The following is a 22,474-nucleotide window of genomic DNA, read 5'->3' on the forward strand; positions in this document are numbered from 1 at the left end:
TCTCTGGGCTTTTGTCACAACGAGGCCTTCACACAGATGTGGGCTCACCCCAAGCCAGTGGTGTGGGGTCAGGTCAGATGCTGCTCAGCCTCCCATGCTCAGAAACCTCAGAATTCTGATTTGTAACTTCAGACACTGGAAACTGTGCAAGGGAAAAGGCAGATTCTGGTGGAGCAGAGAATCATCACAGAGTCACACAGTGGTTTGGGTTGGAAGGGACCTTAAAGACCATCAGTTCCACCCCCTGCCATGGGCAGGGACACCTTCCACTATCCCAGGTTGCTCCAAGCCCTGTCCAACCTGGCCTTTGGGCACTGCCGGGGATGGGACAGCCACAGCTTCTCTGAACTGGGATAACTGGGACAAACCAGGAAATTCAGTGCCAACAAAACTGTGTCTCTGCTGTCTTTTGTGTTGTGAGAGTGATGACAAGAAGATGCTGTCCAGAAGGATCTGGGCACCTGGAACACTGCTGAGTGCTCTGGGAAAGTCACTTCATGTCTCTGAGCTGGCTCCCCAAATGTAGAGGAGGGTTAATGGCATCAGCTGCCTTTGTGCAAGACCTCTTTGGATACTATGAGTTGTAGACCCCTCCCTAGAGCTGCACCAGGGGGATAATTATTCAGTTCTTCTATTTCTAAACATGCCAGTGCTTTTTGAGCATTGGAAAATGATAGTATCTTGTTTGCCATAAATGCAGTAATTATAGCTAAAACTCTTCATTTACATGGAAATGACACACAACAAATTAGAATCAAGCATCTACAATTAGGGTAAAAAGCCACCACAGTTTGTTATTCTTCACAAGAAATCATTTTTCACATCATTTACTGGGAAGGAGGCCTGATTATATAATGATATTTAGCTCTTCAACTGCTTTGCAGTTTATTAATTGCACTCACAACAGTTCTCTAATATAAACAAGCATCTTCATCTGCTGGCTGGGAATCCAAAGCTGGCAGCACTGACAGGATGTACCCAGCTGTGCAGTGTCCAGCACAGGAGGGACACTGACCTGTTGGAGCAGGTCCCGAGGAGGCCACTGAGATGATCGGAGGGATGGAGCCCCTCTGCTGGGAGGAAAGGCTGGGGGTGTTCAGCCTGGAGAAGAGGAGGCTTTGGGCTGACCTCACTGCAGCCTGCCAGTACCTGAAGGGAGCTGACAGCAGAGGTGGAGAGAGACTTTTTACAAGGGCCTGGAGGGACAGGACAAGGGGGGATGACTTCAAACTAAAAGAGAGCAGGGCTAAATTAGATATTAGGAAGAAATTGTTCCCTGTGAAGGTGGGGAGGCCCTGGCTTCTGCCCACAGAAGCTGTGGCTGCCCCTGGATCCCTGGAAGTGTTCCAGGCCAGGTTGGACATGCCTTGGAGCAACCTGGGATAGTGGAAAGTGTCCTTGCCCATGGCAGGAGGGTGGAACTGATGCTCTTTAGGGTCTCTTCCCACCAGAACCATTCTGTGATTCTCTGATTCCATTTACAGGCAAATGGAGACACAAAGCCAGCAAAGAAAACAGAGGGAAAATGTGAAAATATCTTCAGCACAGCTATAATTCCATGTGTATTTCTCAGTAAGAACAACCCAGACACCTGATGATGGCAATCAAACAAAAAGGCTTCACTGAGCCTATGCTGGCTGAGAAGAAAGCAAGTTTGACAGACAAAAATTCTTGCAGGAGGCAGAATGTGACTTCTGCTGGTCTATCCAAATGAAGGAGCTATTGTTTGGGCAGACAAAAGGTGGAGAAGGCAGCTCCATTTTTAGCTTGCATGGGGAAAACTGGCTGAATTCAAACACTTCAAAAGAACTCTGAAGGGAAGTGCTTTGAAGAAGAGGAGCAATTTTGATTACTGGCTAGATGGGCAGCTTCAAGGTGTGGGTTATGGTAGGACCTGGCCTCTTTTGATCTGCATTTTGAAAGAGCACAAGGCCAAATTCAACCCCCAGACAAGCAAACCTGGTTTCATAGGGTTGATGGTGCAAAACTACTGGTAGGACTCAGCAGCAAACTGGAGCAGTGCTTGGCCATCACTTGGAGTCTGCAGCTCCTGGTTCCCCTTCAGATTTTATCCACCCTTGAGAAAGGTGCCCTGGCTTGAGAGGGTAAACTCCAAACTAAATGTTGGAATCTGAAATTCAGGAAATTCTCAGAACTTTAGCCTGTAAGTCAAAGCTTAGAATTAAACACAGGATTTGATCTGAGATCTTGGAAAAGGCTTCCAAACTTAGGTGCTAGAAGCCAGAATGTGGATTTATAGTTTAAAGCAGAGACACATCAAGTGAAGGAAAGTTCAGAATTTTAGAGTTTAAGATATAGAAAAAATAAAAGCAGTTACAAAGGTGAAGAAGGAATTTAGAATGCAGAACTATAGGTTTGTCATAACATGATTGGCTACGAAAGCTTACATTGTAGCATGGGTCCATAAGACAAAATATTTAAGGATTGGGTCAAAACCATAAATATCCTTGCTCACAGTGTTTCATTGGTCAATAAATCCTTAAAAGGTCTTGTAAATAAGGGCCTTGTGACCTTCTGAGCCATGCAGTGAAGATGTGAATTGAACTCACCCTTCCTATCTATGTAGAAGATAAGAAAATAAACAACATCATCTAAAAAACTCAGAGCTCCTGTCTCTAACTCATTCAAAATTGCTTCAAAAATCCCCATAACTAAGCACTAGCTCTACTTCCACATCCCTCTGGTCTTGTACCTCTTACCTAGGTCCTCATATAAGAAGTTTGGTTGCAGTGGAGAGGTTGTTCCAGGGGCTGCTGTGAAGCAAAACCTCTCTTTTCTCTGCAGCACCTACCAACAGTTACAGGTGAGGATCTGCAGACGAATTAATATCCCAAAATCTTGGTGACGTTTGCTGCCACCCACTGAACTTTATAAAATCACCATCACCTCCCAGATAAGCTCTGCACAGCCCTGCAGTGAAAGGGCTGATTTATCCTCAGATCCTCTGCTATCCACACTTCCCATTTATTTCACACATGGCACAGAGCACTGCTCCTGTGTGACTCCAGTCTGCAATGTAATACATCCCAAACACACACCCAGTGCTGTGGCATTCTCCCATCCCACTCCTTCCGCTCAGAAATGAACAGATCTGGAGTTTCTCCGAGCAGATTAAGATAATCAGTAACAATTTACTTACCCTGAAAGGGCATTACCCTGATTGGAACAGGTCAGAGCCCACCCTCTGATTAGGACAGTGATATGATGTGGCTCTGAGGAGATATTTTGAGTATCTCTGAGTGAACTCCTGATTTTGCTGCCATCATCTGTTCAAATAATGAAGAACCAATTTGATGCAAGAGAACCTTCACAACATTATTTGGATAAAGTTCAGAGGTCAATCTGCCTTCAAAGAGGCAGCAATTGTTTATGATCTAAGTGCTGAGGGCCACTTGGTACTGCTTGCTTTCCAAAGACCACCAAATGGGCCAGAAAATTTTCTGTTGGCTTGACAAGGGTGGTGTCAACCCTCCAGGAAGACAAACTCTGCAGAGAGAGACACAGAAAGAAGTCACTGACAAACCTGAAGGAGGAAATAAGCAGAAGACATTTTTTTTTTTGTCGCAGCCTGATTGCACTGTGGTTTTAAAAGGAGAAGATATTTAGATTAGATGTCAGGAAGAAATTCTTGATGCTGAGGGTGGTGAGGCACTGGTAGAGCTTGCCCAGAGAAGCTGTGGCTGCCCCATTCCTGGAATGTTAAATCCAGCTTGGATGGGGCTTGGAGTAACTTGGTCTAATGGAAGGTGTCCCTGCACATGGCAGGGGGTGAAACAAGGTGAGAGTCTATGATCCACAAGTGAACTGCTCTTATTTTAGCTGCAAGGCTAACAAATATTAGCAAAGAAAGAGGTTGGAGTTGTCAAAATCTCCCCTTAGTCTTCTAAAGAAGTAGCTGCAATGTTTTTGTTTTTAACTGCAAATATTCTGCACAGGGAATTCCCAAGGGAAAAGCTGCATTTTCCACAGCACAAACAAAACCTCTATGGGCCACCTGAAATCTGAAATTCTTTGTAGGTACAGAAAACAATGAAACTGCAGAGCACTTCTGAAATTTGGTCCTAAACATGAGAAGCAGTTTACTGGCCTTACCCTGTAATATTGTGAATCAGTTGACAGATTTGGGCAATAACTGAATAACCTAGTTACAGGTTTGACTGACAGACCCAAAGAACTGTTGACTCAGAGCAGTTCATCACAACATCCTGATTTACCAATCTCTCCAGACTGAGAATTGCTATCTGTTCACTTGAACCCAAAAGGATACAGGAGCTGAAGTCTCATTTTTAAAGTCCATTTCAAAGAGATAAACAGATCTACCAAAACCAAAGGAGCAACAACACACACATTTCCATGTGAGCTGTTGGACCCATAACCAGGTTTGGGGATCCACTGGTAATTTATGCATTCAGGAAAACTTCCATTTGGTATCTGGGAACAGCAACCAAGACCCTGGGAAGCTGAGCAGAGCAAACCTGGTGCCTTGCTGGAAATGCCATGACTTTCTGTGCTATTGCACCAGCTTCTCTGCCTTGAAGAGCTGAGATAAGATCATGCAGGAGGGAAATGAACTCAGTCCAACAGCAACTGCAGGGCAGCCTGAGCACAAAAGAAAACATGCAAAATCCTCATCTAGGGAAGGGGATGACACAGACTTCCACTGAACTCTGCACTCAGCTACCTGTCTTTGGTCTTTCAGTTAAATTATTGACAAGGTGACATCTCTGACTTCAGTATAAAAGTGTTTTATGTGGAGCCTGGTTGTGGGAAATGGATTTGTAGAGAATTCTTAAAGCTTGACAGAAGGCTTACATAGTATGTATTTGTATGTAAACTTTGAGATAAGAAATGCTGACTTAGAAATGCTATGCAATAGGATAGACATTGTTGAGAGAGAAATGGAACTAGAAACAAGTTTCAAAGGATGGCCTTGCAAATAAGACTGGATACTTTGGAGAAATAGAACTATGAAAGATGCATTGGATTAGGACTCACGAGGGGTAATTTTAGATGATTGGCTTTAAGGCACCTACAGCATGGTGTGACTAAAGCTGATAGGCCAAGAAACACTTATAATGTATTATAATTAAAAAATAGTTGGCTTCTGATTGTGATGGCACGAATTATAACATCTGTATTGTCTCAGCCTTCACATGAGACTGAAAATAGAATAAAAGTTTTTAAAATGCCTCTCAGTTGCCCCATCTCTGGGACAGAAAAGGGCATAATCTGACAAAATTGGTGTTTTGTGTGAGGAACAAAATATTGGTTAGTTTTGTGTTGTGAAATTGTCTAAAGGCATGAAAGCTGGTGAATTCACCTGGTGAATTTGAAAGACACTGGAAGTGCTTTGCAAGGTCCTTTCCCTTCCTGAGCCAAAGCTCCCTGCCAGTCTGCAAAACCAGACAGGTTTTGGGTTTTCTGTCCCCAGCACGTGGTTAAGGGCTGGAGAGGGAACCTTGTGCCAAAGGAAGAGAATATAAGGATGGTTGTACTGGACCAGCTGAGCTCCACATCCCATCTCTGAAGGCAGATGCTCCCAGAGAAAGGCAAACAGAGCTGATACTGCCCTTCCTCACTCTCCTACCTGCACCAATTCACTGCTGATCCAGGGCTCACAGCCTTCCACTTCAGCAGGCTTCAGATTTTTGTCCCAGCAACTGTGAGCATTTAATGAGCAAAATGTAACACAGGAGGGAGAGACTGAGTTCCTTGTTATTAATTTCCATTGTTGTGAGAGCTGAAAGGCCACCTGAGACCACACACACACGTGATAAATGCTCTACAAACATGCAAAGAAGAGCCAGGATCTGCCCAAAAGCAGCCAAAAGAATGAGCCCCCACAGAGCACTGGAATTGTCCCACCTGTGAACACCAGGACTCAGGCACAGGGTGGGGAAGTGATTTGCCCCAGGACTCAGATGAAAAAGCAACACTGGCTGTAATGAGATGAGGCAGTTTGGGCCAGAGCAAAGGTCAGGCTGTTTTGTGAGGCTGGCAGTGACCAAAAGCATTTTCCTAGGAAAAGTTTATGGATGGGACAGCACACAGCAAGATTCCCCTTGCACATCCCCCTGTCACTCTGGGGTTCTGGACAAGATCTCTGCAGGCACTCCTTGCACAGAATCCCATTTCTCCTCTGGTTATCCATGTTAATTTATCCTTTTGATTATCCTCCTTCTTCCTCAAACCCTTTTCATCTCTGCTCAATCCCTTTCCAGATACACAGAGGGGCAGAATGGCACAGAGTATTCAGAGTTAAAATGCTGGTTATAATTTTTCTCTCTGTTCTTTATCCCCTCACATCCCTCCAGGCCAATGCTCCTACTATATCATCCTCCCTTTTCTCTCATAAGGATTTGGAGCAGAGGCTTTGCTTTAATTTCTCCTTTTTGCCACATGTCCCCAGTTTGCCATTGAAATTCACTCTCTTGTGGTTACAGGAATAACAACAAAAACAACTCTCAGCCTAAATTTCCCCCTGGAACTTGACTGTCCCTTGGATGTTCTCCAGGATTTCAGAAACAGTATCTAAGCTTTCCTACTTACCCAGGCATAAATAAGCCCTATTTACCCTGAGCATTAACACCCACCCATCCCAAGCTCAGAGGGGCTGTGGGGAACATCTTAGGTGGGGAACATCTCTGCATCCCTGCTCAGGGCTGGGGACAGGGCAGGATGGGTCCAACATTCACCACCTGGGAACCCTGCTACTGAAATCTGCTTTTAGAACCATAGAACTATAGAATTGTTTAGGTTGGAAAAGCCATCTAAGATCACCAAGCCCAACCATTCCCCCAGCACTGCCAAGGTCACCTCTAACCCCTGTCCCCAAGTGCCACATGCACATCTTTTAATCCCTCCAGGGATGGGGACATCACCCTTTCCCTGGGCAGCCTGTGCCAGTGCTGGACAGTGCCTTGGTTAATGAATATTTTCATAATATCCAATCTAACTTCTATGCATTGAAGAGCAGAGGAGGGAAACACCTGAGCTGTCAGGCCATCAGAGGGGACTCCAGCACCCTCAGGAGCAATCCAGGTAGCTGCAGACCTCTCCTGGCTCATCCCAGGGAGATGAGGACAGGGGAACTCTCCTGCCCACCCACACTATGTAATATATCCAGGGGAGCTGCTGGCAGGAGCTTGAAGAACATTCAGATTATATTAAAAAACCCCCAGAAAGTCCCACTGTTCTTTAAACCCTCATATTCAGAGCCCACACAGAAGTGACTAACCAAACCTTAATAACTAATCACTGCTGCTGTTAATTAGTGCCCCTGAATGTGCTTTTCCTCCTGCAGGTGACTCCAGTTCGGGGCTGTCTGCTCTGGTTTGGAGGGATGGTGCTGCAGCATCTCGTAGAACCAGCAGGGCTGGGAAAGACCTCCAAGATCATCCAGTCCCACTGTCTGTGCCAGGCCATGTCCATGCACTGCCCCAGGAGCTCCCACCAGCTGCAGTCACAGCTCCAGGGTGTGAGCTGTGGGACAGAATCCCCTGCAGTGCCTTGGGAAGGAGTCCTGGAGCTGCAGCCCAAGCCCTGCACTGCCCCAAAGGCATTTCTGTCTGCTTGGTGCTCTCAGAGCCTACCTGCAGCCAGGCAGGGGTGATCTGGCAGGGTCTGGGACATTCAACCTGGCCCAAACAACCACTGTGGCTCTTGCTCTGAGCTTGTCAGGAGGCAAAGGCTGAAATCACACACAAGGAGCCACTGATGGTCCCAGAAAAGATCGCAGATCCCTCTGCAGCTGCAAGGCTGTGGGATTCACAGCATTCACCAGAGCAATGCTGAGTTTTGTCAGCTCAGATCCTGACTTTGTCTGCTCCATTAAGACATGCACCTTAGCAAAACATGCTCCTGGCTGCCTCTGTCTACCAGAAGTTAAATTAACTCCCTGCCTCTCCTGCTCCAGACTGCAATTAAAGAATCACAGGGTTGTTTAGGTTGGAAAAATCCATCCAGCTGTACTGGAGCAGGGCTGACTGACCATGGAGTCACTGCAAACTGTGACTGGAGAGGTGAAACAGCACACACAGGAACGTGCTCTGGCTATGGGAGAGCAGATATAACCAGAAAGCTTCCCTCAGGGTACTCACCAGGGCTAACATGATACTTGACCCTCTACCCAACACTCCCTAAAACCTAAAAAATCAAAATAGACTGTATTTAACCAGAAAATTAAGTTGGATTCAACATAAAATTATAAAACCCACAAGGAAGTTATTTTTCTGATAGGATATTTATACTGAACTCTATCTTATCATTTTCCTGAATTTTCTTATGGGTGGTTGTAAGGAAAGCCAGGAATGAGCAGGGCAAAGTAACTCCCTCACTCTCAGGAAGAAACAGCTTCTGGTGGGACTGGAAGGGCAGACACTGAGGTCTCTCCTCAGTCCTAAACCAAAGCACACACCAAAGCCATTGAGGGGTCTTGGAAATCCTCTGCCGGTGTCAGACTTGTCCCAAAGTGCACAGAAGGAAATGCTGGAATAACTGGCACACACAAAAAAAGCACAGGAGGGTCACCAAGATGCCACATGTGCCAGGGGTGGCTTCCTGGGCCGTGCTCCTGACAGGGACCTTGGAGAATCCTCTGGATCACCTTGGCATGGGCATGCCTAAGCTGGAATGAGAGGTGCAACAGCACATCCAGCTGGAGGGGACAGTGAGAGTAGCACAGCATGTGACACTGCTAAATAAACAGGGACAAGGAACAGAAGAGTGAGCAGCCACTCCTGCAAAACCATTCACACACCTGAGTGGTCAGAGGGGGAAGGGGGATTTGGAAAAAATAGCCTCAAAAAGGACTCAGAGTGGAGAACCTCTTGGCCTCACTTCACACTGATAAAGCCTCAAGCACAGATGGTGCTGCTGGTATATGAAAATAAATGACAGGCTATCAGGGAGCAGCCTGGCTGAAACTTTATTACAGCCCAGGCTCGGGTGAGGCTGTGATTAGAATTGCTCAAAAACAAGGAGGGGAAAAGAAAAAAGAAAGCAAAAGCCTCCAGTAATTCTCACCGTATCGACCCCTGTCTGTGATTAATGTTGATACTCAGCATCTTTGCAAGACAACAACTGCTGGAGGTTTGAGGTAATTATTTTATTGTCAGACAAAAATCTGAGCAACTTGCTTATTTCCAATATATGTTCCTAACTCGCTCTCAGGCAGAGCAGAATTTCTACATAAATATATCTATATATATTTAGAGAGAGAGCATCCTTCCAGGAAATAACTCGGATCTCCTTTGATTCTTAAGGGGTCTTAATCAGAGTGAACACCAGAGGGGAGACAGGTTTAGCATCAGTCATTTGTGGTTTGCACTGTCCAAGCAGAAAGTGCATCTACATTCTCATTAGGAAGGAACATTTTAAAATTACCCTCTCAATAAATTACCCTCTCTCTTCCTGCTACTTGTTGCAAAAAGCTCTTTTCCTCCATTTTTCTCTCAGCAGCTCTGCCATGGGGCCAACATTTTAACCCCAAAGATCAGCCTCTGATGTAAATCCCCAGAAGGACAGAGGCAATTCAAGGCTGATGAACCTTCACATTCCCTCTCTCCATTTTTTGAATGCCATGAAAACAGACAGATTTTGGCACTGCAGTATAGATCACTATTACAAAATAAATGTGATTTCTCCAACGTAAGGACAAGCCTCTTTTTACATGGCAAAGGCCACCCAGTCAGGCACAAAAAAGGAAAAATGAGTAACTCTCACCCAGGGAAGGCACAGCCCTGCCTGGGCTCTTCAATCAAGCTAAGTGACTGCTGAAGTCCAAAGGGAGAGAGGGGCCCAAAACCAGCTCCTCTGCCTAAATGGAGCCAAGTTTCCTGACATGTACAAAGTGAAGGGGGGCAGAAGAGGCAAAGCACACTGAGAAGTGACATGTGTGCACTGCAAAGGACAGGATTACTGCAGACGAAAGAGAGACCAAAGACACCATGATTTACATTCCAGTGGGGCTGACAGGCAAGGGGACAGGCAATCCAAGGCAGCTGACAGCCCAGAAGGATTCCTGCCTCCCCGTGCTGTGCAGGAACCCGGATGGTGCTTGGGCAGCAGATGCAGCCCAGCCTTCAGAGCATGGAGTTCTGCACTGGCTAATGGACCCTGTCCTTGAATCTAGGCAAAAAAAAAAAAAAAAAACCCAAGATAAATTACCTGGAGCAGCAAATGCCAAGTCATGCTCCAAGGTACTAACTTTGACACATCCTAACTTTAAAGGATGTGTCAAACAGATGGATAGAGGCAGACAGGTGGGGAAGGTCAGAAACGCTCAGATCCGTGCCTGAGTTTCCCAACTTTGCTTTTTTGAGCTGACAAGAGCAACTGGAGGAGCAGCAGAAAGCCTTTTAGGAGTCTTCCTGTGCTGGGAAAGTCCAGAAGCCTGGTGCTGCTGCAGCTGCCCTTCTTGCTGTGCTACCCAGCAAGCCAAAGAGGGAGAATTTCATAGAATCATTAAGGCTGGAAAAGATTACAAAGATCATCAAGTTCAGCCACCAACCCAGCACCAGCCACCATTTCCATCACTAAACCATATCCACGAGTTTTTTGAACACTCCCAGGGCTGGTGACACAATCATTTCCCTGGGCAGCCTGTTCCAAAGCTTGACAACTTTTGGTGAAGGGTTCCCCTTACTAAACCTTCCCTAATACTCTCTGTACACAGACATCACCCAAGACTCCCCTACCTGAGCTGTGTAGGGGAGTCTTCCACAGATGTTTCCACCAGAAAAGCTGCTGAAACTGAATCCTCCTTGCAGGTATTTCAGGGACTTTTTGCCTAGCAGGGCAGTGGGGATTAGGGCAGACAGGACTGGCAGCAGCCCTCAGACTTGGATTCATCCACTGGAAACTTTCCCCAGTCACTGGGACCTCTCACACCGACCTTGGTGACCAAAATTCTCTTTCTCCTCCCACAGCCTGGCAGATGATTTCTCCATGCCTTCATGCCAACTCTCTCTGTGGGGATTTTTGAAGGAATTTTGAATGAGTTAGAGATGGGACCTCTGAGTTTTTTAGATTATGTGATTTATTTTTGTTATCTTCTACACAGACAGGAAGGGTGAGATCGGCTCACATCTTCACTGCATGGTTCAGGAGGTCACAAGATTTTTAGTTACAAGACTTTTTAAGGATTTATTGACCAATAAAATGCTGCTAACAAGTATATTTATGTTTTTGATTCAATCCTTAAATATTTTGTCTTATGGACTCATGTTACAGTGTAAGCTTTTTTTAGCCAATCATGACACACAAACCTACAGTGCTGCACTCTAAACTTCTTGTTTACCTTTGTAACTATTTTGCTTTTTTCTATATATTAAACTCTAAAACTCTAAACTTTCCTCTTCTTAATTTAACATCTCTGCTTTAAACTATAAATCCACATTCTCTATGCTAGCACTTAAGTTTGGAAACCTCTTCCAAGGTCTCAGGTCAAATCCTGTGTTTAATTCTAAGCTTTGGCTTAACAGGCCTAAAGTTCTGAAAGGTCCCTGAATTTCAGATTCCAACTCGCTCCAAACTGAAGCAAAAGCAGCGGAAATGCCATGGACAGGATCTCTTCACTCCCTGCAACAGCCAGTAACTTCAGTTTAATACATTGTCTGATGGGGTTCCATCTTCTCCGTGGGCAGGGAGAGCCAAAAATGAGAAAATGCCTCTAAATCCTCCCCCAGCCCCTGGAGGCAGCACTTAATGGCTGGCAACAAATGGGCTTAGTCTTCCTCTGACACAGGTTTAACTGGATGCATAAACATTGTGGAAGGGCTGGTGTTTCAAAGTAATGTATCCAAGGTTGTCTTAGTGCTGCTGCTTCCCAATACACTCCAACAAAAACGTCAGGGTAAAATATCAGCCTGATTATTGTCAGCAACAGCTTCATGTCACCTGTTTCTGCTAGCTGAGCTGGGAATCACCAAGACACCCTCCAATCTTCTGATTTACTCATAGGATCACAGGACTGTTTCGTTTGAAAAGCCCCTCAAAGATCAAGACCAACCATTTCCTCAGCACTGCCAAGGCCACCTCTAACCCGTGTCCCCAAGTGCCACATCCATACAGCTTTTAGATCCCTCCAGGGGTGGGGACTTAATTGCTTCCCTCATCTCCATCCCCTTCCCTTAGCCTTGATTTCTGCCTTGAGGACAAGAGCTGAGGTGCTTCCAGGAGGAAGGATGCGGCTCCAGCTCATCAGGGGTTCATGCTCCGTGGAATCTCCTCAATCCCAGCTCACAGTGCAGATAACACCGTTCCTGTCCTCCCTTGGAAACACACTGGCCTCCTTCCCGAGGGCACAGCAGTCTTGTGCTGGATGGAAAAAGGGAAGAGCACAAAAGGGTGGTAGGTCAGGACCACAGGGCTCAGACTTGTCCGAGTTTTGTGTCTCCCACTGACCAAGACCCCAGCACAGGGCCGTGCAGGGAGCGAGCAGGTTGAAGAAAGAAGGAATATTAGAGAGACACACTCCCCAAACCACCTTGGAATTAGATTCTGACAAGGAACAAAAGCCATCTCTGATGTGAATTGTGCCCTCCTGGGAGCTGCTCTGTTGTTATAAAGCAAATGTCACCCCGAGCTGGCAGAGAGGATCATCACTGCTCACAGACAGCATGCAGAATTCCCTTGGACAAGACAAACCCGATTAAATATGAGTCTGCTCCAGGATTAAGATGCAACCATGGACAATCTCTTAAGTAAAAAAGACGTAATTCCAAAGGGAGTGCACATCCCTCACGAGGGACAGAAATCTGAGTTAGGCACAGATTGATGGTGGGAGCTTCACTGCTGCTTGGGAGAGGGAAGGGGAGCTAGCAAGGAACATATGGAACTGTATAAATTATTTGGAGCACCCAGAAAGACAGGAAGAATAATCATCTCTGTTCCTGAGACTGCTCATTTCTGTCTGCAGCCATCTGGAACCCAGACCCTGCATGGCCACAAAACTCCCATAAAGACCTGTGATGGGGCAAGGCCACAGAGGGCAGGGTTGCTGCAGGCAGCTACACTTGGAACATGTAGGGAAGGAAGGAAGGAAAATTTGCTGGTTACTCTCCTCATCCTGGCTGCTGCCAGCCTCTCCCACCTGGGATTCCTATGGACTGTCAGGATGGTGACTCTCTGAGTGTCCATTCCAGGGAGAAATGCAGGTGTGCACATCCTGCCTCCAGAAGGGAAAGGCGATGCCCAAGCAGTAATTTAATTCCCCTCCTTCAAATCCCCACTCTGCAAAGGCTCCCTTGTGAAACCAGAGGGGTCACTGGGCCTCTCTGTGGTTTTCTCACCACCTTTAAAACACAGATGAGCCTTCCCAGGGTGATTAAGGAGATAAATGCATTAAAGATTAAAAGGCACTCTGATGTTCCAATGCCACGAGCTGTAAGAGTACTTAAAATAGATCCATTTGGGGCAGCAATTAAAGAACATATTACTAATTTCTGAGTCTCAGTTCCTGCCTTCCTAATGCTGGTTATTTTTGCCCATAAAAGCATTAATCCTATCTTCCTGTTAAAATGACATTTCAAACATTCATCATCTTCCACTACTGTCCTTCTGCTCCTCTGCCTCACCATCATTAACCAGAGGCATCTGTTATATGGTTTATGCAGTGTAATTTGTGACCACAGATCTGCAATACAACGAGAGCTATTTTCTCTGTAAGTAGCTGCTCAGAGCTGCAAATATTTTTTATCCATTATATTAAAAAAAAAAAAAAATCACATTCCAGAAGTGTGTTTATTATGCAAGTGTCTTGTCATTACCTGAGAGAGTTATACAACCTTCCATTACAGTAAGATCTAATGTCCTACCCACAGAAGCACATGAAACACAGACATGGTTTATATTTTGGAAATGACACGTTGAGAATTATATTGTCACACTTCATAACTTCTTCCTAAATTGCTGCCTTTTTTTTTTTTTTTTTTTTTTTTTTTTTTTTTGTTTAATCTCTAAATCCTATCCACAGGGATGGTCCAAACTCCCCTGTGTACAATTCCTCCATGGGCAGATGGAAATCAAAAACAAATGCTGTGGAACCAGGCAGCTTCTCACAAGCTGCAACCCTGTGATGTGGCATTGCCATGAACAGGTGGATGCAAAGAGCACCCCATGGGTCAGCTAAAGAAAGGCAGACCTGGACAAAAATTAATTTAGGTTAAAACAGAGACTAAAAAACAGCACCTAGCATACACACAAGCCACCACAGAGAGGAAATTCAGATATAATATGGAACTATAAGTTGAGGAAGACAAAGGTGCAAAGCTGTGTTAGCAAACATAGAAAAATTACATCAAGTGGGCCCCAAGTGGAGAAAGAATAAAACACCAGCTCCATACATTTTAAATGCACAAAGCAAACAACTGCATGCCCCAGTGTGGTAAAATTAAAGGCTTGGTAAATTGCCCTAGATCTCCTGCTGCTCCCTACTGTGGATAGCAGGAGTTATTCACCTTGGGATGTGGATGGCAGGCAAGCACTAAGGCATCAGGAAATAGCTTGGAAGTCTGAGGCCATTTCCCTCTTGGCTCATTCTTGTTAAATTAAGAATTCTCACAGAAGTGAGAGAATAAACACTCTTGAGAACTGGGAGAAGAAGCCACTACCAACAGAAGCAGAGGGGTTTGATCTCCTTGGAGTTGCACAGCAAAGACCACCTGCTCTAAGATGCACGAGGAATAACTGAAGGACCATAAACTGCTCAGCAGGTTTGAACCCACCTCAACCAACTGCAGTTCTCCTGGTAATGCATCACAAAAGATGGAGCAGGGGAAGATCAGGTATTTTTATTTATTCCCTGAAAATTCAAGTCATCCATCTGGTCTTTGTGCTCCTCTGATGCTCTCCAGGTGTTCAGTGTTTGCCTACCACACATCACCCACACACAAATCAAGAAACAAGTGTAGAGACACCAAAGCCACCTCACAGAGAATGCAGAGAGGTCCAAAAGTGCTGCTCTGTCCTTCACTGGCAACCTGTGGAAGCAAAGCACTTGAACAGGACACCAAACCAGACCCCAAACCACATTCAGACCTTGCTTCCCCAGAGCTGCAGGATAGCAGGATGGCTTTTGGATGGTCAAATTCTATTTTATAAATGCACACATTTTCTCATTTTCTGCTTTACTCTTTGTCTATATATTGGTTAGAGAGCCAGTTGATGGGCTGTAAAACTGTCAGTCTCGTTACTGGCACTAATAAATGGCTTTTGCTCAGCTGGAGTTAATGTAGGACCATCTGACTGCCCAGAACTGACATTTTTAATGATTCTGTTTCCTCCAGCGTCTTCTCATTGACCACTACAAAAATCCAAACTGTCTCTTGCTCTGCCAAGCTGTTTTGTGGATCAAGTTCCTCTTTCTCCAGGGATTTGCAGTTGTGTCAGCCATCAGAGCAAGCAGACTCGATAATAACTGGCCTGAGAACAGCTATTCCAACACTTCTGGGCTCTTCTGCACCATAGATTTTAGCATTAAATGTCAGAATTCTGAAGGCTAGAGGACAGAAGCATCCTCAGGAGGAAGAAATATGTGCATATTTAAAAATGGAAAATGCCGACTGTAAAAGTTTGGTGCTTGGATGTTGTCCCCTCACCCTGCTCTCTGTTGGGTGCTGTCACCTTCCTTCAGGTCTCCCTTTCCAAGGCTGTATCCCAGGTGCAGCAGAACAACTTCCCCTTCCAAACCCTGCTTAATTTACACAGTAAGGGAAATTCTTCACGTCTCAGTGCTATTTAGGGAAGGAAGAGACACACAGAGCTCTTCTGGGGATGTCCAGCAGTTACAAAGCAGTCCCCAGATTTTAAAAACTGGATCTTCAAAGATGAAAATCACCTGGAGAAAAAGTGTTTCAAAGAAAAATAGCCCAGCCAGCAGATCTAAAGCTTAACAAGTCTTTTACAGTGAGTGTCTCCAGGTGCTCCAGCAGAACAATGGGAGCAGCTCCTCCACCTTCCTGCCAGGTTTGGGGGGATTTCTCTTGTTCTTAGCAACCCACTTTGTGCTGACACAAGCTGTGTGCTTTTTCCCACCTTTCCTATTCTCCCAAATCCACTCCATCAAGAAGCACATAGCCAGGACCAGGTATGGACACAGAGGCAGCCTGATGTGTGCCCACGAATCCAGAGCTGGGAGCAGGGCAGAAATTCTCACCTGGCACAAGCTGGAGAGGGCAAGGGCTGCACTCCTGCAGAAGCAGCTCCCATTCCTCACTCACTCCCAGGAAATCAGCTCTCATCCCCTGGGCTCAGCTCCTTTCATGGCCTTAGGTTATCAGTGTGAGCTCATGCAAGCCCTTGGTCTTCACAGAATCACAGAATCATGCAATGGCTTGGGTTGGAAGGGATCTTAAAGATCATTTAGCTCCCATCTCCTCATCCAGTTCCATTTTCTTTGCACCCCTAAAACATAAATAATTTCCCTTTCTCTTAGGAGTACTGTTGAGCACCGGCACACTGCAGATGGGAAAGGAGCAGTGTCACAGAGCCACTGAGGTCATCTAGACAGGAAAAGAATAAATGGCTTTTTACATAAGAGTCTGCCTGCTGGAATCAGAGGGGTGAGTCACAAGCAGAGAGGCTGATCCCACTGCGTCCCCTCTTTTTTTGCCAGCACTGCACAAAAGTCCCATCTAATTCCTAAAAATGAACTCAGCTCAGCCACAACCTCATCCTCTCCCTCATGGGTGCTTGCACTGGCTGGAGCAGCCTAAAGACAAAAGGCAATCCCAACTACTTGGATCTGGTGACTTCCAGAGAAGACCAAAATCCTCGTCTGCCCAGTCCTGCAGGTGCTCAGAGCCATCACTCTGATGCTGACCCAACTCACACTTCACAGGGGCTCCTCCAATGTGCATGGAAGTCAATAAAACGTAAGGTGGAGGGGGAAATCCTGCCTTTTACCATCTAGTCTGTTTATTCCTTGTCTGAAACTTCTGGAAAGATGTCCTTTCAGGGCTCTGAGGAACAGCATCAGCCCCTGGTCGCTGCTTTCTCACCTGCCTGCTGTACCAAATATGCAACTCCTGCCCTGAGCCTCTTCCTCCAGCAGCTGGAAATGCAGCTGTGACTCCAGTCCAGACCTGCACAAACCATGAGCTGAGCTGTGTCTGACACAGAACCTCCTCTGTGACCCCAAAGTTCATGGCAAACATTGTCACATACAGCAGCACCACATGCCTCTTTCACCCAGCTTGCCAAAGACAAGCAGAAACCCTTAAGGACTTGGAATGATTCCCCTCACACAAGTCCTGGGGGGACACCAGGACATGTGACACAGCCCTGACACAGCCACCACCCACACAGTGTTTCTCAACCAGGATTTAGTGTGACAGGGAGGGATCAGTCCTGCTGCAAACTCAATCTCTCCTTGAAAGGCCAACCCTCCCACAGAGGTCTGGAAATCAAGCCTCCCACACAGTTCTTGAAAGACAGTCTTTGATTCAATTAAGGAAGCCAACATCACTAAAGCAGGCTGAAAACAGCATCACAGAGGAGAACCTCCAGGTTAAATCAGAATTCTGCATTCAGGGGAAGTGATAGAAACCACATAGATATATGTGATACATAACATTATAAAATACTTTGGAGGTTTTTTTTATTTGATGGGCTTCTCAGAACAGCTAACTCTAACAGTCAGACATAAAAACCTCTGTGTAGATGTGGTTCAGCTCCCACAAATTCACCTGAAACGTTCCCACTGCGTTTGACAGGGCTTGGCTTGGGATTTGAGTCTGCTGGGAAATTATTCCAGAGCCTTTGCCAAGCTGGACAAGTTCCTTCCTAAGATCTCCCTTGTCCCACACCAGCTTTGACCTGCATCACATGGACTTCACACATATAAACACTGACTCCTAGGTGGAGTAAATCAGTCCAGACATTAAACACAGGGCCTATATGTATGTGATATTTAGATGCTCCCGAGATTGTAGAAAGTCTCTGTCTTTCAGCCTCGCTGCCAAAGAAGGAGTGGTAATTCCTCTGTGCCGGTTTTCAAGGTTGTTTATTTCTTCTTATCTAAAATATTTTCTCTCTGACCTGCAGCAGGTGTGTCTGGCAGGACAGTGTGCAGAGCTCTGCCCCTCAGTGGGATGTTACAAACATTATATCCTAGAAACTACATGTTTACAATAACGTGCCAATATCTATCACCCATGTTGAACAGTCCCCAGCCTAAACCAATAGAAAAATGCCAACACCACAGTGAAACATGGAGGGCATGAAGAAGAAGAAAAAGGACAAGGCACGCCCAATTTCCTCCATCTTGCCCCCTTTGAACCCCTTATCTAGAATCCTAAAATTCTACTTTTGCACCCGTGCCACACTAATTACTACTTATATCAAACACTCAGAGCTTGTAATTCATCCTGTAAGACTGAAAACTCTTTTCCATGGACAGAGATCAGAGACAGTGTCCCTCAGGGCACTGTACAGGGGGCTCCTGACCCCCTGCCAGGGTTCCAGACCTTCCAGGGCAGCCACAGGGATGCCCTGGATACCCACATATGTACAGCAGGAATAAATTGTATAAAGCTTATATAGAGGCTTTGCAGGTTTGTCTTCACACTGCCAGCACAGCTTCCCAAGGCTGGACCATGCACCTCTTAAAATGTCAGAAAAGTGGAACTCAGACAAATGCTGCTGAAGTAGCAAACAGGCTGATGAGTTTGTCCCCACAGGACAAATATCCCTGCACCAACCCATCCTGGCCAAAGGGAACCAAAATTTGCCCAGGAATCTCAGCCGGGAAGTTTTTTATTGTCCAACCTTGGAGCAAGACAACACCAAGCTCTAGGAATGAATGAGCAGGATTGGAGTGTCCATATTTTCCCCAAAATGACAAGCCAGGTCACACTGCCTGGGACACATCCCAGTTTCACTGGTGGAACTGGGATTCCACATGAATGAACCTGTTCTGTGGTTAGCTTGAGAGCCAACCCGTGGCTGGTATTTGGGATTGTCTTGTGCAGAGCGAAGAGCAGGAGAGGTGAGGGGTAAAGGAAAAAGGGGCTTTTCTCTTACCCAGACCCTGGTTCTGCTGCTCCCACTCAATGGTGTCAGGAACCTGGTAGGATACCCCAGCCAGCTGGGCCACAGGGTTCTCCAGGCCAGCCAGGGGCTCCTGGGAGGTCTCTCCTGGAAGTGTGAAGCCTGGCAGCTCCGTGTCACCCTCCATGCTTTCATCCATCAGGTCTATGTCTTTGTCCTCCTCATCTTCCTCTTCCTCCTCTTCTTCTTCCTCCTCCTCCTCTTCATCCTCTTCCTCTTCCTCACCCTCTGCCCAGGGAGACAGAAAAGAAATGTCAGGGAACATCTCAGCAGGCAGAAAGTTCACAGATCTCTCTAGGGGAGCACCAGGCTGAGCTCCCCCAGAGGCAGAGCAGCTGAAGGAACTTGTGCCTGCTCTCTGGCAGGAAAGACACCCACAGGGGCTCATCTGGAGGAGCTCATCACCACTGCAACTTGCTGGGGGACAAGGAGATGCTGTCTCATACTCTCCAATTAGTGGGAAATACAGTAATCTTTTGCTTCCTAGCAGCAGGGTGCAAACAAGGATGTGCATGTGCACCAACACCTGGGCATCTGTAACTACAGAGCTCCCTGCTCAACTAATCACAGCTCAAGTGAGAGCTCTTCCCCTGAATTCCAGCCTTGGAGGCAGCAATGAGTTGGTCCTGTGTTTAACTCTGACTGAGTCTTTCCCAGCTCTGGGAAGGGCACTGCTTCCAAGACCAGGTTGCTCCAGGCCCCATCCCACCTGGCCTTGGAAAGTGTTGGAAAGAAGGCAGCACAGCCAACACTTCCCAGGAGAGCTGATAAATGGGACTGTGAGGAAATTCCTGTGAATTCAGTGCAAGGTCTCCCTGCCCATGGGAGGGGGGGCGTTTGAAACAAGATGAGCTTTAAGCTCCCTTTCAACCAAAACCATTCTGTGATTCCATGAATTCTCCACTACAGCAGATACCCATTTATTCCAAAACTGTCTGTACTGTTAGCATATGGAAAAATAAATATTTATTTAAGCCAGTATTTCATCACTGTAATCTAAAATGGCAACACAGGAGCCACTGTACTGGATCAAACCAAAGGGTTTTTCCTATTTTTTCCTATTTCCAGCCACAACTGGCTGCAGATGTTGAAGGAAGTCTAGAGCAGGGCAAATACAGAGCCAGTCTTCCCACAGTTTCTTTTCCCAAGTTACAGCTACCAAAGTCTCAGGGACATCCTATGCCAGAATTTGCACTGGAGCTATTTAATAGCTGCCAATGGAGCCACCCACCAGGGAAAGATAATATCTGGAACAATGGCATGCTTTGAATTTCTCACAGTTCCTTTTTCAAGGCTGAGAATTGAAACATAGAATTTATGCACTTTTATCTAATTTACACCAACTCTGCTCAGCCCTGTAGAAAAATTCCCTCCTGGTGTAGTCAGCCTGGGAGAGCCCATCACCCTGCATCAGGCACTAAAAACTAACACTCCAGCCAAACCATCCTTTGTTACCCAAATATCTCTTTTATTTCTGCTGTGGTTGTGTAGGAATATAAAAAGGTAAAAGACACTTTCTAAAGCTGAGAAAGGCTGGGAAATTTCTAAACCTTTTCATGAGAAAGCTAGGAAGTTAAGGACCAAGTGAATACATTTATATTTATCATAATGAACAAGAAAGAACAAAAACTTATTGATAGCTCAAGATGTGAAAAGTCCTAGATATATGCTTTGCAAAGATAGAAAAGGTTTCCGTCTTAAATAATGAATTATTGTGTATTGTTTGAGGTTCATAGAAGTCCTTTTGTTAGTGTTAAACCTATGTGGTCTTTTACCTTTTTGTATTCCTACATGGTTGTACCTCATACAGGTTTGGTGGCAATCCAGCCTGGATTAAATGACCTCCACAAATTGGGATATCACAAGAGATGGGAACATGAGAAATCAGTGCAAGTTATAAACCCACTCTGCTGTGCCATGGCACCTCCCTCCCCTGTAATTCAAGGATTTGCTTCCAAACACTGCATGTTTTCCTCAGCTCACCAGACAAGACAATCCCAGTGCTGCCTTTCACTCCTAGCCCTGTATTCCATACAAATGAGCTGCTCCTGGGATTTAGCTGCATCATCCTGCTAGAGCATGGCTTTTGGTACCTGGAAAGATCATTCCTTCCACACACAGCATCTAATGGAGCTCCCAGGGATGATTAAACTCCCATTACATTTTATAGGCAGTCTCTGTATTATAATGTGCCCAGCATTTAGAATCAAGAGAAGAATTTTCTCTGTCAGAATGCACGTTTTCACACAAAACACACAACTGTGAAGCTGAGAGCAGCACCTGGAGAGTGCTCACAGGAAACCTGCAATGTAGGTGTTTTCTCTCTGCTGTGAGAGGGAAATACAGCAATCAACAATCCCAAAACTTACCAGCAGAGACTATGAACAGCCAGAACACCAGAGAGGAGGCACATGAACAGAGCTTTTCCCTAGACTGGGTGCAAAAACCAGCCAAGAGAAAACAGGCATCGGATTTTTATCTCTGAAAAATTACTCTGGGACGAGGGTTTTAGAAGCTTCTTGTGATTTTTAGCAATCCAAGTGACACACACCTGCCAGGATGGAGTGCTGAAGCCACAGATAGCCATCTCCCTGTCTCCAAAGCCTGCAGGCAGCCAAGCTGAACACCCAAATTGAAAGTGCTGAGACTACTTATCACATCTGATGATCACCAAGCCTCATCAATCACCAGGCAGGCACAGCAGAAAGCTGTGAATAATGAGATCCTTGTAGCACAGCCCCTGCAAGGAGGGGGGGAGGAAAAGGCTCTGAGCTTGTTTCCTTCTCCTCTCCAGCTCATTCCTGCATCTGAAAACAGCTTTTTAAACCCCATCCTGAAATGCCAACAGCTTGCCTAGCTGCAAGGTGCAGTGCAGAGCACCACTTGGTGGTCACAAGGAGGAAGCTACACTTCCAAAAAAAAGCCCCACAAACTTCACAAGGGTGGGATTTCAGCAGGGGAGGCTCAACTTCAGGCTGGGCAGTCCCATAAAGATGGGAAATGGAATTGAGCAGCACACAGCTGAAGCTCAGGCTGGAGGTTTGTGCTTCATACAAGAGCCTTCTATGAAAGTCACGTTTTCCCTCCTAAATTGGCACCTTTTGGCCTTCAAAAGGCCTCGGCAGCAGACTGAAAGAAAACTATTGGGAAAGGCTGAATGCAGCAAGGAGTGAAAGGGCAAAGCCCAGCAGATTCAGAAGTAATCCAGAGTTGCATGCACATTTGCAGCTCCATGTGAACTATTTTTGTGGGACATGGAATGGTTTAGGTTGGAAGAGCCCTCTAAGATTACTGAGTCCAACTGTTAAGTCTGCACTAAACCACAGCCCCAAGTGCCACCTCCACACATCTTTTCAATCTCTGCAGGGACAGGGACTGGGCAGCCTGGCACAATGCCTGACCA

At 46.0% G+C, this 22,474-nt stretch overlaps 1 protein-coding gene across 2 annotated transcripts in view; it reads right to left on the reverse strand.

Annotated features, from left to right (window-relative positions):
• The window catches only part of ARMH4 (armadillo like helical domain containing 4), a 55,422-nt gene that overhangs the window by 15,513 nt on the left and 17,435 nt on the right, over nt 1–22,474 (reverse strand). For both annotated transcript variants that reach the window (XM_053946713.1, XM_053946712.1), the window contains exon 5: nt 19,045–19,299. In XM_053946713.1, the coding sequence (XP_053802688.1) occupies nt 19,045–19,299 (255 nt within the window). The remainder of the gene's footprint in view (nt 1–19,044; nt 19,300–22,474) is intronic.

Source organism: Vidua chalybeata, chromosome 6 (genome assembly GCF_026979565.1).
Source record: "Vidua chalybeata isolate OUT-0048 chromosome 6, bVidCha1 merged haplotype, whole genome shotgun sequence".
Lineage (NCBI taxonomy): Eukaryota > Metazoa > Chordata > Aves > Passeriformes > Viduidae > Vidua > Vidua chalybeata.